Here is an 11695-nt window from a genome sequence, read left to right as displayed (position 1 = left end):
CCTCATATCCCCCCATGTACCCCCTCTCCCCTCATCCCCCCATCACCCCATGACCACCTATGTCCCTCCCTTTCCACGGTCTCCCCATCACCCCCACCATCCCTCACCACATCCATCCCACTCCCTCACCCCCCTCCATCCCCCTTTTGCCCCCATCATCCCCCAGCTGGGGCTGTGCAAGGGGCAGAGCCTCCCCCCTTTCCCCCTGCAGCCCTTTAGTGGCATCCAGACTTAACCCCTCTGTGTTCCTCACCTCAGAGCAGGGTTAAACACACAGAACAGGCTCAAAAAGGGTCAATCTGAACACTGTTGACCCCACACTGCCCCTGTTGCCCCCCGGGGCTGCCCCAGAAGGGGGAGGAGGAGAGCGCTTCCCTCCTGCATCCCGCGTCACCCTGAAAGATCTGTAATTAGACTGAGCAGCTTTAATACCTGGCATTGTCGTTAATTAATTAATTAGTCCCAAAGCAGCAGCCAGGTGGGGGGAAGCCTGGCTTACCCGGCGCGCCGGGGCTTCTGAGTGTGGGAAGGGGTGTGAGCGTGTGCAACAGGGACATGTGTGTGTGAGCATGTGTGCAAGCACGTGCAAGTCCACACAAACATGTGCACGTGTGTTCAAGCGTGTGCAAGAACACACACGCGCTGCAAGAGTGCACACGTGTGTAAGTATGTGCAAGGGCGTGCACAGCACATGTGGCTTCAGCCCTGCTGTGAGTCTGGGCAATGACATGTGGGGGCATTCACACGTGTGTGCAAGCGTGCAAGGATCCATATGGGCAGGTGTGCAGACACATGCAGAAATGTACACATGCAAGCACCTATACACACGTGTGTGCAAGTTTGTGCATGTGTGCAAAGACCCACAAATGCAAGTGCATTTGTGCGAGTGCACACGTGCAAGGGCCCTTAATGCACGCGTGTTCAACAACCCTCACGCACCTGTGTGCATGAGTGGATGTGAGGCCCCACAACCACGCGTGTGCAAGTGTGTGCCCACAAGCAGACGTGTTTACAAGCACACACAGGACACACACCAAGTGTTTACAAGCACACACACGCTGCACACACGCTTCCAGGCACAGCCACACGTGTTTACAAGCACTCACACACGCCATGCACACAGGTGCCCGCCACTGCAAGCGTGTCCCAGTAAACTCCCCTGGCTGGTGCCAGTGCCCACGGGTGGGTTTGGGACGCGTGGAGCACAATCCTGCCGGAATCCGGGGGCTCGGCGGCTGCTCCTCGCCGCCGCTTGGGTTTATTTTTAAACCCGTTGGCCCCGAGTGATTCACACGCTGCCTGTTCCCTGTTCCCTGCTCCCCGGCAAGTTTTACACGACCAAAATAGATGTTCTGGAAGGAACGGGCCACCCGGCAAAGGCGCGGCGGGGAGAGCGGGGTGCGTCCGGGATCCCGCCCGTCCAAGGGGGAAGCGTCACCGATCCACCTCCAGGAGGGGGGTTTGGGAAGATGCCAGTGCAGACACCCTGGGAAATGGCATCATGGGTGATGTTTAACCTGGATCACCATACCAGGCTTCAATGTCGGGGGGTCCTCCGTGGGTATCCCAAGCCCTGGGGTCTCTCACACTTGGCTGTGGGGGAAAGGGAGCCCAGAAAGGAAGGTGGGATGAGGGCAGGGAGTGGGATAGAGCATTTATGGTGAAGAATGGTGAAGAGCAGCTCTTGCAGAGCATCCTCTCTGGGAACAGAGAAACATTCTTGGGAACAAAGCACCCTTCCCATGGCCAGGGTCCCGCTTGCCCCAGCCCTGCTGGCAGCAGCTCCCTGCAGTGACAAAAGCCACTACCTTACAGCACACTGGGGAGGAAAAAAAAGGAAAAAAAATCTGACTTTTAAAAATAGGAGGCAGTAATAACTGTTAATTCACTATTTTTAATTTAAAGTTCAGTCATGAAAGGTTTCCAGCCACAACAGTGGATCTCACTCACTTAATACCAAGACACACATACAACAGTCCCAGCCTGCCAGGATTTCTCCCTGACAGATTCCCTGCTTTCAGCTGAATGCCATTTCCAGCACAGCAATCCCAACCACTGAAGGACAACAATCACACCTGTCCCAGTTCTGTGGGACAGCAGCACCACTGGTTTCTTCTCCAAGGAAAACACCATCAAAACCAACCCCTCTGGATGGAGGAGACCTGGAGCTGAGCTCCTCACCCTGAGAATAACAGAGCAGGAGGAGGACGGGTCAGTTGGACAAATCCCAGGCAGAGGTGACAGCCTGAAGAGCTGAGCAGAGAGTTTTTAGTATCCATGCACCACTCAGCAGATTTGCACGGGCTCCTCAGAGAGGCCCCAGGGTGTCATCTGCTGAGGAAAAGTCAGAAGAGGTGGCAGCAACCAGGGTTTAGGGCAGCAGAGGTGGTAGCTTGCAGGACTGTCCATCAGAGAGAGAAGGGACAAGGACAGGACCCCACAGCACAATGTGACTGCAGAAGCAAACCCTGGGACAGCAGCAGAGGCTAAGCACAGTTTATCCAGCTGAGCAGGCACCCTGCAAACTTCCAGAGCTGCCAGGATGATGGTTTTCCACCAGCATCTCTGGAGCAAGCCCTACCCATCTCCTGCTAACCCTTGCACAGTGTCCCAAGCCCCACATGAGCAGGAATAGGCACCTTTTTCCTCTTTGGGGTCATTTATTTATAGACTTAAAGAAATAAAAATAGAAAAAGAGGTAAAGAGTGCATACCGAGGCAAAAGAAATGTTCATTGCAATGAAGCCAGAGCAGAAGGTGGGGTGGCAAGGGGTCCCTCTGCCCTTCTGAGGGGGGAACATTCCTCCTGCATGCACAGAGACAGAGGGCAGTGGGGCTCTCCCTTCAAACTCCGCCAAATTCCTGGTCACAGTATCCAACGTAGAGAGGCTGTGCCTGGACACCACGCCTGGGAAGAGAACAGAAGGATGGCATCAGGGAGAGGGCACAGGCAGACACACCACCAGGTACGAGGGCTTCCAGTGGCACAGGGTGGCCGTGGGTACCCCGGTTCAGGTGTGACAAGGAGGGAGTGGTTTTCATCCTGTGCTTATAAACTCAGATTCTGCTCATGTGTGGGAGCATGGGGTGAGGACAGGTTTCCTGGGGAAGCTGGTGCTGCAGGAGGAGTGGCAAGAGCTGACAAGTCCCCTCCTTCCTCAACACAAAGCCCTCTCCTCGCCAGAGCCACCAGCCTACGCCAGCAGCAGGAGCGCTCTTCCAGTGCTGCACAAAGCAAGCTCTGCCCACACACAGGCAGCAGAAAAACCAGGGCTTTCCAGAGGAACAAGGGTCATTTTTCAGCAGGGCAAGCCCTCCTCCCTCGCTGCCCTCCCAGGGTGAGCCCAGAGCAGTTACCCAAGCAGGGTGCAGCGGAACTCGGCCAGCCGGACATACGCGTCTTCCACGTTCCTGACAGTCTCATTGCTCCAGAGTCTTTCGGCTACAGCCCCACCTCTCGGCCTTGAAGACAAGGGACAGGCAGTCAGGACGGGGGGAGTTCAAAAGATTCTTACATGAAGCCCTGAACTCCCAAGCACTTTTCTAACCAGCATCCTTCCACACACAAAGGCTTCAGAGAATCCCAAGATCTGTTCCTGGACACGTGCCCATCAGGAGCAGACCAGGGTGACAGGACAGACAGGTGTTAAACACAACCTGGTTGCAGCAGCAGGTTGTTACAACCTTACAAACTCCCATTTCAGCCTCAGTGAAGCTGTTACCAGCACAGGGGGGACAGGCACCATATGCAGACCAAACCCATTAGTTCAGCACATGACACTCGGTGGCAAGGAAAAGGGATGCAAGCCCGGCCTCATGTGACCCAAGTGACCTCCCTGTGGCCTCCCTTACCAGAGCCTGGGGGTCAGGTTGGTGACATCCACATATTCACCCCACATGCAGGCCTCGCCACCAATCACCAGGGCCTGCTGCTCAGGGCTGCCTGTGGAGGGGACAGCAAAACAGCCAGCTCTGGAGCTAGGTCTGAGCGCCAAGCCAGCTGCCATGCAGAAAGGGGACACCAGGAACACACCTTCAAAGTTCAAGGGCTCCACCTTATAGGCTTCTATCCAGTCCTGCCCGTAGGAGATGCGGTTCAGGTACCAGGGGGCAGAGAGCAGAGCCCGGTAGCCAGCCCTGGTGACATTTGCCATCTCGTTCAGGTACTGCAGGTTGTTCTCCTTCCACACGTGGATGATGGTGCCAGGCCTCAGCTGAGGAGCACAGGTGAACATGGGCATCAGTGCAGTGACACAACATCACCTGCTCCCCCGAGCAGAGTGCCCTGACCCCTCCACACCCCCAAAAGAAAGCTGAGGCAGACTTGGGCTTGATTTTTGAGCCACTTCCCATCTGGTTTGCAGGACCAACAGAAGGAGGGATAAGGTTCTAAAACCTGCATCCTAGAGGGAGCAGAGCACTGGCAGCAGTGTAACAAAGCCAAGATGAGGACAGCTCACTGGCAGCATCATCTAGAGATGGACCCCAGTCCCATCACAGAGTTAACACCCACCAGCCCCAGCACAGCCCCCCACAGAGCACACCAGGTGGGGTGCTGGCACTGTTGACCCCAGCACAGGCAGCTCTCACCTTCACATCGTTGTCAAACACCTCCTGCCACACAATATAACCTTTGCCAAGGGAAGAGACGATGTCCAGAAGCCTGGAGTGGGAAAAGCACCAAGTTTTGGGTGATCTCACTGATTTCCCTCTTTGGTGGTTACATACAGCCTAAGGAGCTGCACAGATATTCCCAACATCCTCAGCAGAATGTGGAGGTGCTTCTGAAGGAGAAGGGAGAGCACAGCCCCTTGTGGGGCTTCTTTCTCCTCAGCCCCAGGCTTTTTTGTGGTTAATCTCCCACTAAAATGTTCCCTTTTGGGGCCAGGGAGACACAACCAATACGGATGCTCCTGGAAAGGACAACTGGTATCCCCAAGACACAAGACAGCTGAGCCAGCCACACAGTGCAGCAGCAGGCCCTGGATGCCCTGTCCTTACCTCTGGATGTAGAAAGACTCTAATTTTCTGTAATCTTCACCAAGGCCCGTCTCGATCATGAAAGCACGGATTTCTGGATTGGATTTCCTGTGCACCAAAGAGAAGAAATAAAACCATCGCAACCTGAGCTCTGGAGTAAGGTCAAGGCATGGTCAAGTCCCTCCCACACCAGTCCAAGGCTTGCCCAGGTATTCCACACCTGTAGCTGGACCAGCACCAGCAGCTTCCCACATTCAGCATCACCATGAGCACAGAAATGCCCAAAATCCCAAGCACCACCACTACCCCTGGCCTGGGAGAGCAGGACACCAAAGCTCATGCCCAACCAGCCATAGGCTGGGACTCCAATCCCAAATACTCACCCCCAGCCCCCATCCAGACTGATCTCACACTCACCAGCAGGTGAAATCTACCTCATCACCACCAAGGTGCAGAAAGAAGTCTGGGAACACAGTGCTGACCTCTTGGAACAAACTGGTCACAAACTGGTAGGTGCTGTTAACAATGGGGTTGATGGGCCCATAGGCTCCAGAAGGAGCCTTGCCCATATAGCAAGGAGTCAGGAGGCCTGGAGCACCTGATGATAACAAATGCAGGATGGTGAGGAAGGGGCAAAGTGTGACCATGTCATCCTCTACAATGCCCCTCAGCACAACTCAGGGGACAGGGAAGGATGGACAGCCACTGCTCCAGCTGTGACCACACACAGAGAATTCTAACATGGGCCCTGGCATTTGGAGGCAGGGAAAGGAGAGAAAAAGACAATGGAATGTTTTCCTGGAGCTTCTTGCACTTCTAGACATAGAAGAGGAGACAGTCTCTGGAGCAGAGAGCAGTGTGTCAGGACTGGGACACAGCTGAGCAGAGCAAGGAAACTTGGCCAGCTATACCCTCAGTTAAGCACAAGATCGTTGCAATAAGCCATGATGTTAGTTTTGGCAGAGCAGATGTTCCCACAAAAAAAAAATCACCCAGCTTGGACCCAAGAAAAGATGAAAATGCTTCTCTTTGGATTTTGCTCTTGAAGTTGGACCATTGGGTCCCACATCCCCCAAATAATGGTTTGCTCCTCATCAAAGCCAGCCTGTGGGACACTGCTGCCCACACCCAGCTTTCAGGGTCCAGACTGCAGCACCCACTTCTGCCCCTAGGACAAGTGCAACTCTCCTGAGAGCAGCAGCAGGCAGGGTGTGCTCCTCACCTGGCCCCCAGGAGAGGGTGTGGCCGGGGGTGTCGAACTCGGCGATGACGCGGATGCCGCGCAGGCGGGCGTACTCGATCACGGTGCGCACGTCGCTGGCTGTGTACACGTGGGTCATGGCATTGAAGGCTCCCTGGGAACACAGCAAAGCTCAGCGCCTTGCTCAGGAGCAGAGCTCCTCTGCTCACCTGAGCTGGGCATTACATGGTGATCATTACCTGCTTGCTGAGCTCTGGGAACGTGGAACTCTCATAGGGGAAAGATGGGTCATCCACAATGTGCCAGTGAAACACATTGAACTTGTTGTAAGCCATGACGTCCTGGGAAAGAACAGGGACAAAGATGAACATGTGCCATCCCCTCTGAAAGGTCATCCAGCTTGCCACAGATAGAGGACAAGGTCCTTCAGCTCTAGAAGGACAAGGCAGAGTCCCTAAATGCTCCCCAGGATCCAAGAGGGATTCAGACACCTCTCTCTAAACAAAAAAAGCTGCACAGGGCCAGGAATACTTCTGCTTAGTAAAATCCCTGTTCTCCCTGTACGTGAGCCACTGGTGGAGATCTGTAAGTTTCATTCTGCTTGGGATGAGCACAGAACCATCACCCACCTTTGCCAGTGTTTTCCCTTGCCTTAGAAACAACTCAGCCTTGAAGAGTAACCTGGACCGCAGGAATCCAAAATAACTCAAGAGTTTTCTTTTTAACAAAGGCAGCTGAGAAATCACCCAAACAAGGGAGCTCAGTTGTCACAGGGGAAGGGACACCAAATTAAACCATCTCATCTCCCAGCACAGGTGCCCTACCAGAGTTTCCAGGATAGCTCTCAGAGGTAGGTAGTGACGAGAGGTGTCCAGCAACAGTCCCCGGTGAGGGAAGCGGGGAAAGTCCACAATTTCTGTCTCATTGATGTAGTACTGCACACAGAAGACACGAGGAAGATGTGAGCAGGATGTTGGGCAAATGGCCATTAGCAAGAGACACTGAGGGTCACCACTGTCCCCAGGGTTGGCAGGACAGAGGTGGCCTCACTGCCCAGAGTGCAAAGTGTCCAGAAAGAGCTGCAGCATTTCTTTACACATTCAGAAGGCAGGGATCTGGCTGAATCCATGAATTTCCACTTGGGCCTTGGCAAGGCTGAGCCCCCTCATCCCAAGCACCCCAGGAACCCTCAGCCTGTCCCCAAGGAGGCTGGGGTACTATGGAGAGTTGCCTTCTCCCAGGGGTTGAGGCCAGGACTCACCGTGCCATTCTCATCTCTCCCAACAAGCTGGCTGAATGTTTCCAGGCCTGCAGGAAAACACAGAGCCCCTTTCTCAGCACAGACAACCCCAAAGGAGCAGAGATCAGTTAACAAAGTCTAGGGAAAGAGAGAGGCACTGTGAGACATCCCCACAGGCCGAGGCAGGGAGAGCGGGAATGCCCTGCGGGAAGCACAGCTCACCTCGGAGAGCTCCCCACACGGTCTCAGCTGAGAGCAGCATGGAGCCTTTGGAGACAGACAGCTTATCTGAAAAACAGCATCAGGGGGTTGTCCCACACTGCCACCACAGCTCTGGGCAGGGCTCAGGTACAGAACTGCACCCCGGGACCGCAGAGAACTGAATTTTGGCCCTCTCCTGTTATTTTAAACCTCTCTCCACTGCTTTATCAGCACCCTCAGGTATGTCCCTCCTGCCCTGCCCCAGCGTCTCAAAAGCAGGGAATTGGTGCCCTCCCCAAATCCAAGGGTAACTGCACAGTGCTACTTCCCAGAGACAGGCACAGAAACAGCCACATTCCCTCCTGCTCCCAACCCTGACACTTACAGCTCTCATTGGAGTCCAGGTTGGGAAACCCATCGCAGCCTGGAGTGGAAACATAGACGAGAAGCTCACTGCAGGGTGTTTCCCAGGACGGTTCATTCTCTGCAAAGGACACAGACCATGCACATCAACCCCATCCCAGCTCTGTTCCCTGCTTCCAAGCCCACCACCATCCTCCCAGCCCAGCTAGGGATTGAGGCAGAAACAAGCACCCCTCCCTGCATCCCAAAACAGACACCACAGTGTTCAGCAGGGGTTAATTTCAACACAGCCAAACAGAAGAATGTGGGCTGATCCCCACCTGTGAGGAAGTCCACAAGGAAGCTTAAAGGAGCACACAAGAGAGCAGAAACTCCAGAATATGGACCAGCAGCAGCCCCTGAGGCTTCCTGGACACCAGCCCTGGCTCTTATGCTACAGCCATGACTAGTGAAAGCCTCTCCATGAGGGTGAAGAGCTTCTTGTTTCCAAGATCTCCCAGCACTGCAAAAAAAGTACAAGCCCAAGAGCTCTGCTCTACCCAAACTTCTTAGAAAAGGGCAAAGAAAACCTTTTAAAAAGGGTGGAGAATGAATCTGTTAAACTGGGCAGAGTTAGAGGCAATCAAAAGGTCTCACCCAGCTCAGAAAAGCTCCCAACTGACTTCACCTTCTGCAGAGCAGGTCCCTGGTGTAGCAGCCAGAGAAACGAACCCAGTCACATTTAGACCCCAAGTAGGAGTTCTGGGCCTATTTCCCTAAGTGAAGAGCACTTCCAAGGATGCAGAAGTCTAAATTCCCACTTGAGTCACTCCCCCATTCAACCTTCGTTGGGATGCAGTCAGTTACCAAAGGAGCATGGGGTAGCAGGGTGGGACCCTGCTCATGCCAGCCACGGTCCATGCCTACACCCCCACAGCATTCCCCACAGCCAATGCACAATGTGGTCACTGAAAATAAAGAGCTTGGCTTTGAATGAGCCAAGAGCACCAAGAAGTTTCCAGAGAGACTGTGGCACTGCCAGCATTTCAGAGAAATGCAGAGAGCCCCTGCTCCACAGCTCACAGGAGCTCACAGAAATCCCGATCTCTCCATGAAGGGATGACGAAACCTCTGCGGAGAGAAGGAAAACAGCTTGAAGCCAGCCCTGTTTTGAGCTTTCCTCTCGGTTGCAGACAAGCTGGTAGCCAAGGCAACCTCACAGATGTGCAAGCAGCACAGCAAGACCTGCTCCCTCCGCTCGGGAAGGCGGCAGTTCACCGGGAACAGCCGCTCTCAGACCTGGGAGCACTCATTCTGCTGAGGAGCCTCGACAGAATTGGTCCCACCACCACACACCATGTTTGAACCTGCTCAGTGAGGTGCTTCCCAACCCAAACACAGCCTCCTAAGCCAAGATGCAGACAGGCACCACCACCAACCACACCTGCAAGGCAGCGCAGCCAGAAAATGGTTTCTGCCATTTATTTCCCCTATTAATGCAAACTATTTCCTTTCATCCAAGGTTTCCACTGCCTGTTCTTACTAACCACCCATGCGGAAAAAAAAGACCAAAAAAATGAAGGCAAAGAGGGGAAAAAAAGGCCTTAAAATAATTTCTGTAGTTTGAGCATCATAAAGCAGGGCATATGGAAAGTGATGAGTGTGAGCTGGATCTTGTGATCGCAGTGTTGCTCCAAGTGATTTGATGGTCACATTTCCCCTCTGAGTGGAACAGGAGAGCGTGAATAATTAGATCAGCTGTTTTTAGTTCCTAGCAGCAAAAGAGAACCAAGAGGAGTCTTTTTGGCTCTCAAATCAAAATTTATTTCTACTTCTACTCACAAGAGTTGAAAAAATAAAATAAGCCAAAGGGTTCTCTGCTTCAAACCTGCTTTTTTCAAAGTATGATGTACTCAAGACAAAGCCAAGCAGCTTCCAACGCTGCCACCCTTCTCCGCTTTGATCAGCAGCGACAGAGTTCACACTGACATTTAAAACACTCGGGAGCAGAGTTACTAGCTCTTTTTGATGAATGAAGTGCTTCATACTCCCTGGATATAGCACTTCAGGCTGCAGCAGACCCACGCAGCTACTGAGCGTCCCTGCACGTCAGCTCCACAGCCAAGAGATTTCCTGCAGCTCATCCCAGACAAGCAATGGGTGCTATCATGAAGAAGTCTGGGTTCAAGAAAACCTTAGACCCTGTCCCAGACTCTCGAAGCTTTTGCCTTTCCTTATCTTACCCTACAATTTCAGGATGAATCTGGGAGCTAACCCCTCCCTGGCAGAAAAGCCTGGCAGTGCTGCCTCAGGACTTTTATCAGCTCCACTTTGGCAGAGGCGTCCCGTGGCACAAGTATGTACTTGGAAGAACACACACAAAGCTGCAGCTCTTTCCTCGAGGTGAGACCTCACACAGGACACCGAGAGCTACTACCAGTGAGAACAGCCAAGACTCAGCAGTAACCCTGGAGCAGGAATGGCTGCAAGACTGGGAGCAGCTCTCCCTGCAGCCACAAGAGAAAGATGTGAAATGAAGCAATGGGGAGATCAACACTACCTGGAGGAAGCAAAAAATGAGATAGAGAAAACGCTTGATAGCAAGAGCCTAAATCCTGGCAGAAGGACAACTAGTGCTGTGCCAAACTCGATTAGATTTCTTCTTCACCTGCCATACCCATTGCTCTCCAAATCCCAACCCATCGCTGCCCTTGCCACCAGACTCCATCCAAGCCACAACTCCCACCCCACCTGCCGCCGCACAACTGAGGGGAGGCAGACGGCCACCGAACCCCGCGGTCTGACCCCAAAATTAGTGTGGGTGTAGGGGGCTGTTAAGCCCAAAGCCACGGAGCAAGGGTCAGCGCCCGCCGCGGCCCTCACCGGTGGGACGGCCGAAGAGCAGCGGCCAGTACCGCTGGAAGGCGGCGTCCAGCACGGCGCAGCCCGGCCCCACGGCCGAGCCGTCCGCCACGGCGAAGCGGAACCGGCGGGCCGGCACCGGGCAGCGGCCGCCACCGGGCGGGAAGCTCTGGGCCTGGGGCTGCGGCCACACGGCCCCCGCCGGGCCCGGCAGCAGCGGGAGCAGCAGCAGCAGCCGCAGCAGCAGCAGCGACAGCTGCAGCGCCCGCGCCGCCGCCATGTCGCGCCCGAGCCTGAGGGAGGCGGCACCGCCCGACAGCGGGGGGCCGGGCGGCCGCGAAATGGCAGCTCGGGCCCGCCCTCACGGCCTCCCCCGCTGCGCCCGAGCCCCACTGCCGCCCCACAAGTCCAGCGTCACCACGTTCTTTTCAAATAAAGTATGAAAAACCTTTGCAGCTCCCCACTGAAGGTAATTTCTGTCCCAGCCTTCAGGTTTTACAGCCCACCACCCCAGCCAGGATTTCTGCCAGGGAGTCTCAGCAGCCTGCCTCCGGGGTTGAAGAGATTGATGGTTTAAATCACGTATTTCACCCGTGCTACTTTCGTGGAATCATGTAGTGTTTTGGGCTGAAAGGGATCTTAAAGACCATTTAATTCCACCCTCTGCCATGAGCAGGGACATCTTCCTCTATGCCACCTTGCTCCAAGCCCTGTGTCCAATCTGGCTTTGGACACTTGCAGGGATGGGGCAGCCACAGCTTCTCTGGGCAACCTGTGCCAGGGCCTCACCACCCTCACTGTAAATAAAATCTTCCTTGTATCTAACCTAACTAGACCTCCCTCAGTTTAAAACCAGCACCTTTGCCCATA

At 54.3% G+C, this 11695-nt stretch overlaps 1 protein-coding gene across 3 annotated transcripts; it reads right to left on the bottom strand.

Moving 5' to 3' along the window:
- Positions 1-1874: 1874 nt before the first annotated feature.
- HEXA (hexosaminidase subunit alpha) lies at positions 1875-11133 on the bottom strand. Of its 3 annotated transcripts, none has more exons than XR_010347776.1 (15): positions 10847-11133; positions 8007-8105; positions 7643-7708; positions 7442-7488; positions 7005-7115; positions 6420-6521; positions 6202-6334; positions 5397-5577; positions 5001-5087; positions 4590-4662; positions 4033-4213; positions 3852-3942; positions 3357-3461; positions 2714-2907; positions 1875-2401 (listed from the first exon to the last, which is right to left on the bottom strand). XR_010347776.1 is itself a non-coding variant. In XM_064389458.1 (14 exons), exons 1-14 carry the CDS (start codon positions 11103-11105, stop codon positions 2844-2846), a joined length of 1599 nt encoding a protein of 532 aa, XP_064245528.1. In that variant the 5' UTR covers positions 11106-11133; the 3' UTR covers positions 2641-2843. The 3 variants fall into 3 exon arrangements, 1 of the variants encoding a protein (XP_064245528.1); XR_010347777.1 differs by having other exon boundaries at positions 1875-2182; XM_064389458.1 differs by lacking the exon at positions 1875-2401 and having other exon boundaries at positions 2641-2907.
- Positions 11134-11695: the final 562 nt, after the last annotated feature.

Source organism: Passer domesticus, chromosome 14 (genome assembly GCF_036417665.1).
Source record: "Passer domesticus isolate bPasDom1 chromosome 14, bPasDom1.hap1, whole genome shotgun sequence".
In the NCBI taxonomy this organism is placed as follows: Eukaryota; Metazoa; Chordata; class Aves; order Passeriformes; family Passeridae; genus Passer; species Passer domesticus.
This window is presented reverse-complemented; position numbering and strand designations above follow the sequence as displayed.

Excerpts from the sequence above, each read along its gene's own strand:
- HEXA (XM_064389458.1), bottom strand. The coding sequence starts at position 11,105 with ATGGCGGCGGCGCGGGCGCTGCAGCTGTCGCTGCTGCTGCTGCGGCTG. Across the intron at positions 6,335-6,419 it reads TCCCAGAGCTCAGCAAGCAG|GGAGCCTTCAATGCCATGAC; the intron begins GTAATGATCACC and ends CTGTGTTCCCAG. Across the intron at positions 5,088-5,396 it reads GAGGTAGATTTCACCTGCTG|GAAATCCAATCCAGAAATCC; the intron begins GTGAGTGTGAGA and ends TTTGGTGCACAG.